This window comes from Manihot esculenta, chromosome 12, assembly GCF_001659605.2.
Source record: "Manihot esculenta cultivar AM560-2 chromosome 12, M.esculenta_v8, whole genome shotgun sequence".
NCBI lineage: Eukaryota > Viridiplantae > Streptophyta > Magnoliopsida > Malpighiales > Euphorbiaceae > Manihot > Manihot esculenta.
This window is the reverse complement of record NC_035172.2, coordinates 4,297,429-4,303,428: the sequence shown is the minus strand read 5'-3', so window position 1 is coordinate 4,303,428 and position 6,000 is coordinate 4,297,429. Positions and strand designations below refer to the sequence as shown.

Here is a 6,000-nt window from a genome sequence, read left to right as displayed (position 1 = left end):
ATTTCATTTAGCTACTAATCTATTTATATAATTAAAATTATATATTAAATTATTTAAATTAAAAAAATAAATTTTAAATTATTATATTATTTCATATTGAAATATTTTTTATGGGTAACTATTAAATTTTAACAGTAAAAAATATATTAATTTATTATGTTATTTTAATAGTATTTTTTTATGAATTTGTTTGAATTTTTTTTAATTCGTATGTTTACGGTTATAGCAGAAAAATATATTTTATAATAAATATTATTAAAAGTTGAGTTTATAATATAATAGAGATGAACTGTAAAATAATTAATCGATGACAAAAATATATTTATAAATATTGATAATAAAGTTATTATTAATATATTTTAATTAATAAAAAATAAAAATTATTATAATTAATTATAATATTTTATTAACTTTTTATAAAAAATTAATTTATATATATTTATTTCATATATTTTATTTTCTTTTATTACTTAGTTAAATTAACTCTCTTAAAATTTCTACATCCACCAATAACTAAAAAGCCAAATTATAGATGGCGACCTGAGCGTCCTCAAAGGTATATGAAATTAAACAATATCAACGAACCGTCAAGACAGCCTTGCAACATCCAAACCACCAGTAAAAGGCTAACGTACAAGAACTCTAGCTACTTTAAGAACCTATCAAGACAACAACCAATAAAAAAAAACACTGGCAAAAAGAGAATTCCTCTCTTAACCTCCACTCTCTGAACGGTATGGAAGTGAGGCCTCCCAATGCATAACTGGAAGAAACTGACGGGCAGTAGAAGAGACTTTCTCTAAAAAATGAAGGAGAATGAAAAGAGAGAATCTCTCTAGAAACCTAGCGAAAGCGTGGCTTCTGCATATGTTAAAGAGGCTATATTAAAATGTAATCAATAAACATGTCAATAATTTCTATCAATTAATTTTGAGAAAGGAAAAAAAAGAGGACAATACCTTCAAAAGTTAAATAAGTTTGTCGTATAATTCGGTCGGAAATCGGAATACTAAAAAAAACCTCATTAGCTGTCATCCCGGTAAGCGGCGGCGAAACCGTGCTGGATAGAAGCACAAACATCAAATGAGGACTCAGCTACGTCCACACAGCTGGTTATTATCGTTGCCCACTTTCCCACCAGTGACACGTGGCCTTCATGCATTGCCCGTTTACCACCAACGATCCGACCCTCGTATCGCACACTTTTCAAAAGCATTGCTCCACATGGGCCCACCTCATAAGCTTACGTGTCGCAATTATCATTGCCCTTCATTAGCGCCTCATCTTCCAAATACTTACACGTGCCAATCGTCTCATATTTTCACCTCTCTTATCCATCACTCTTGCAGCACGTGTAGCACACACTTTCATACAGATAAGCCCATTCGTCCCTATCATTCGTTAAGCCTGGAATGCAACTTGATCCGGCCGCATCGTCTACGCTGCCTATGCCATCCACGTGTCAACTTCAGGCTCCTTGAAACCATGTAATGAGTCCCGCATCAAGGCAGACACGTGTCATTATTTATATGGGTATACGTCTTCTCTGACCTTCGCTTTCGTTTAGTGAAAAAGAGGGTGGAGATTCGTGGGGACATCAAGATCTGGCACCACGTGTCCCTGGCCTGCCAGATTGCAAAGACCACACGGCTGTTTTATCGTAATAGTGGGCAGAGAAACGAACACGTGTCCGGTTCTAAACTATCCTTACTACTGCTCCACGTGGCATATTTAGAACGTGAGAGCGTGCACCGTAGGAGAAGCACCTAAATCGTTAATTAACGATTTCCCGCTAAAACCAAAACACACGCTTTAATTAGCGATTAATCAGGATTTAGTGGTGTAACCTTTCTTAACGCTTCTTCAAAGATAAAACCAAATATGTCTTACGTGTCGTCAACTAACTTCTGCTCTTCTCTCCGTCCTACACGTGGCAGTTCTAATCCTCTCCATTTCCCCGTCCTCATAAACCTGAAATCCAAAAGCACAACGTAATAATTATAAAATAAAGCCTACAAATTGTGAAACATATCGCCGTCTTCGTGGTTCCTATGAAAGTCATAGTTTGAAAGTGTTCTCTTTCTCTCCGTTTTGTTTCTTTCTAGTTGCTGATTTGCTGCTGCTGCTTCAATGGGGAGCAACGATTGTGCAATGATGAAAAATAGAGGTTCTTCAGCTTTGAAAGAAGAAGAGATAGAGCTAGAGCTTGGATTGTCTATTGGAGGGAGTTACAAGAGACAAACTGGTACCAATTCGATTTCTGATACTAATATCGATATGGGTTCGAGAGAAAAGCACCCAAGTTGCTTAAGATCTAGCGTGTCTCGTTGTTTTAACGGAGACATTGTGCAGGAAATAGATCCGAAGAGAAAGCGTGAGATTCATGCGTTGAGGAGAAAGGAAGCGAAGAAGAAGAGAGAGGAGAAGCAGCTAAGGAAAGGTTTTTGTAAAGGGTACTTGAACGGCGGCCAACTAATTAACGGAGATATTATTGCCGGAAATAACAATGGGATGTGGTTAAAGGCGAATGCTTTTCAAGCTAAGGAGAAAGTGGCTGACTCGGAAGAGCGACAATGCAAGAAAAGCAAGACATATGATATGGGATCTAATCACAATGACACAAAGAAGATGAATCTGAACTTGTGCGTAGACCGTACTTCGTCGCCAGTGCAACCAAATCAACCGCTGCCGGTACAGAATGGCCTGCCGGAGAATGGGTTTGTGTTCCCTGGTGCGAATGTTAATGTGGTTCAGGTTCAGCCTGTAGTTAGCTATGGCTTTGTGCCATTTCAGGCTGCATCAAATCAAGGTCATAATTTGCGTAATGGGTATGAATCGGAGCAGAATGGAAGCCGAGATGGAAGGAACAAGAATGCTGGGTCGAACGGGTCCGCCATTTGTACATCCTCTACGGGTTCCGGGCAGAGGAGCTATTCTCACGAAGGTAAAAAAGACGATTATTTATTTTCTATTTGAAAATTACTTGGGTAAGAAATTGTAATTAATATCGTATAATTTTCAGGAGGTGGCGGAAACGACAACAGAAGCCATTCGAGTCCTGAACCCGAACAGCCTCAATTGAAATGTTCAAATGAAAATAATGTGAAGGGCTGGTTTGAACACACTGCAACATCTCACCTCACGGATTCTGCTCAAGTTACTAATCCATCAAAGCGCATTGAGAAAACGATTCACTCGAGTACTCCTCAATCCAACGCAGAACCCAAGGAAGAAGCTGAATTAGAAACAGAACCAGATCCCAGCAGAAGCCAGATTTCAACTCCTGAAAGTCCGAAACTGGTGGAAAACAAAGCAGAAGTGGTCGGAAAGTCGCCTAAGCCTCCAACTACACAGACTTCTTCTTTGCCTTACATGCCATGTGTTTCAACAACAGGAAATGGTCCGAATGGGAAAACCATTAATGGGTTTCTGTATAGATATACAAAAACAGAGGTAAGCATCATTTGTGTTTGCCATGGAACGTCATTTTCACCGGCGGAGTTTGTGCAACATTCCGGTGGTACGGATGTTTCACACCCTCTAAGGCACATCACCGTGATTCCATCAGATTTTTGACAACGCATTGCGTTTTGCGGGCTACTGATATTTAACGGATCCCTTGCGATGCTCCTAGCCTCCTCTTCTTATTCTTTTTTTTCAAAGAAAAATTATTTTATAGGCTCTTCCTGGAAAATGGTAGGAGGTGACTCCCAGGAGATTTTTTGTTTTTTTTAACAAGTGGATATATTATTCGGTTTTGGTGATCAAGAGGATCATGGGAGATAACTCTTTCATTTCTCTCTAGTATCGAAGTTTTGCTTATTTGAACATGCAAACTATGAACTGCAAAGGTTGAAAGCCATTTAAAAACTCTAGACAAAGAAAGGAAAAGTAATTGCTATAGGAGTTGAATATGAGCATAGCCAAGTATTTGAGTGGTATAAATGTGAATATCATCCAACTTAATTTGTTGTTGTATACAATCTATCAATTTATGCCATTATTTCTATTTTTGTTATGATTTATATAAATTTTTATTAAATTAATTATATATAATTTCATGAAAATTTTATAAGTTAAAAAAATAAAATTTTCTTTTTAAATGAAGAATTAATAAAAAATAAATTAAATTGAATTTTTTTATTAAATTTTTATTTCAAATAAAATATATAATTATAATACATTTTTTACATTATAATATAGGGATAATTATTGTCATATTTTTAAAATTTATTTTAATTAATTAATATATTTATATAGTTCTAAAATTATATTAAAATAATTTAATATTTTTATTTTATTAGTAAAAAGGATATTTATTAATTTTTATTATTAAATTTATTTTAAATAATTAAAATAATTTCATAATTTTAAAATTATATTAAAATATTATGGCTCAATTAAAAAGAATATTTATTAGTTTTTATTATGTTTATCGTTAATTTATTAATTAAAATTGAAAAAAAGTTTTGAATATCAATTTAATTAAATTTTTATACTTAAAAATTTATAAATATATTTTTTATAAATTAAGTCTCCATATTTTTATTTAAAAGTAAAATAAATTTAGAATAAAATAATATTATTTTTTGATGATAAAATATTTTTTAATATTAAAATACTTTTTTTTATTATGAAATTTTCAATTTCACAATTTTTAAAATTATGTACTATTTTTATGTATTTTTTTAACAATGTTATGTTAGTTAAAATACTAATTTTAAATTAAAAAAATATTGTTTTCACCGAATCAATAGCAAGCACGTCTTTTAAAAAGTAAAATTTATTTGACTCTTAAATAAAAGTATAAAAATTAAATTAATAAAAAAAATAAATTTAATTTAATTGACCATTGAATAAAATATAGAAGTGTAATTTGACTTTTTTAAAAAAAGAAATTCCTTTCGATCAGGGTGAGTATTCGGTCGGTTCGGTTCAAAAATTGAAATTTTAGAATTTATAAAAATCGAATTGAACCTATTTGATTCAATTCGATTCGATTCGGTTTGATCAGTTTCGATTTTTAATAAATTTTTTATTTTTCACACTTTATTTTTAATATTTTAAAATTTAATTAAAATATTTTAATTTTAATATAATTTAATTTCTTTATATTATTGAAAATAATATATTATTATCACTAATCGATTCGGTTTGATTTTTTTAATTTTTTTTGATCAAAATCGAACCGAACCGAAATAATCAAAATTTTTTAAATTAAAAACCGAACCGAACCGAATTGAATTGAATAAAAAACCGAACCGAATTTTAAAATTAATTCAGTTCGATAGATTTTTTCGATCACTACTAGCTTTTTTTTTTATCAGTCTCTATAATTTTTTACAGTTTTTTCAAAAATTAGAAATTTATAATCAATAATAGAGAGGTGATAGTGTGGACAATTACAAATTAATTAATTAGACAGATAAATTATAGGTGAATGGTGAATTTTATTAACTATGAAGTCAATTTAAATATTAAAAAAATTCAATTTTAATTAATAGACTAACTATAAAACTGGATAAAAATTAACAAATATTATTTTTAGTTAATAAAATAAAAAATAATGATATTTTAATATAATTTTAAAATTAATGGATATTTTAATTAGTTATAATAAAATATAAAGATAAAATTAAACAAATTTAACTAATAGATTAATGGTAAAATAAATAAAACCTCACAGATGCTTTTTTAGTTATCAGAATAAAAATAAATTAAGATATTTGAATGTAATTTTAAAATTAAAAAAATATTTTAATCACTCAAGGTTTACTTGAATTCCCCCTTTTTTTTTTCCTCTCATTTAGGAGGAAAATTAGAGTTGATTATCGAAATCTAATTTTGAAATCAGCAGAGTTTTCTGCATGTTAAAATTTCTCTTTTTTTTCTTAGAAGTGGAAACTCAATTCTAAATTCTTATGTGAGTGATCAAAACGGATTAAAAAACATTAAAATAGTTTTTCCTAAATTGCTTTTTTAATAGTATCTAAAATACTT

At 30.5% G+C, this 6,000-nt stretch overlaps 1 protein-coding gene and 1 long non-coding RNA gene across 2 annotated transcripts; one reads left to right on the top strand and one right to left on the bottom strand.

The window, feature by feature from the left end:
* Window positions 1–531: 531 nt before the first annotated feature.
* On the bottom strand, window positions 532–1,939 carry LOC110627255. The gene is made up of 2 exons (XR_002489860.2): window positions 960–1,939; window positions 532–861 (listed from the first exon to the last, which is right to left on the bottom strand). It is a non-coding gene; the product is annotated as an uncharacterized LOC110627255 (long non-coding RNA).
* A 56-nt stretch (window positions 1,940–1,995) lies between these two features.
* Window positions 1,996–3,833, top strand: LOC110627880. Its single transcript, XM_021774254.2, has 2 exons — window positions 1,996–2,944; window positions 3,023–3,833. Exons 1-2 carry the CDS (start codon window positions 2,131–2,133, stop codon window positions 3,574–3,576), a joined length of 1,368 nt encoding a protein of 455 aa, XP_021629946.1. The 5' UTR covers window positions 1,996–2,130; the 3' UTR covers window positions 3,577–3,833.
* The last annotated feature ends 2,167 nt before the right edge of the window (window positions 3,834–6,000 follow it).

Bases quoted from the DNA above. Each gene is read 5' to 3' on its own strand.
- LOC110627880 (XM_021774254.2), top strand. From the start codon at position 2,131: ATGGGGAGCAACGATTGTGCAATGATGAAAAATAGAGGTTCTTCAGCT. The intron at 2,945-3,022 runs GTAAAAAAGACG...TATAATTTTCAG, and splicing joins GAGGAGCTATTCTCACGAAG to GAGGTGGCGGAAACGACAAC.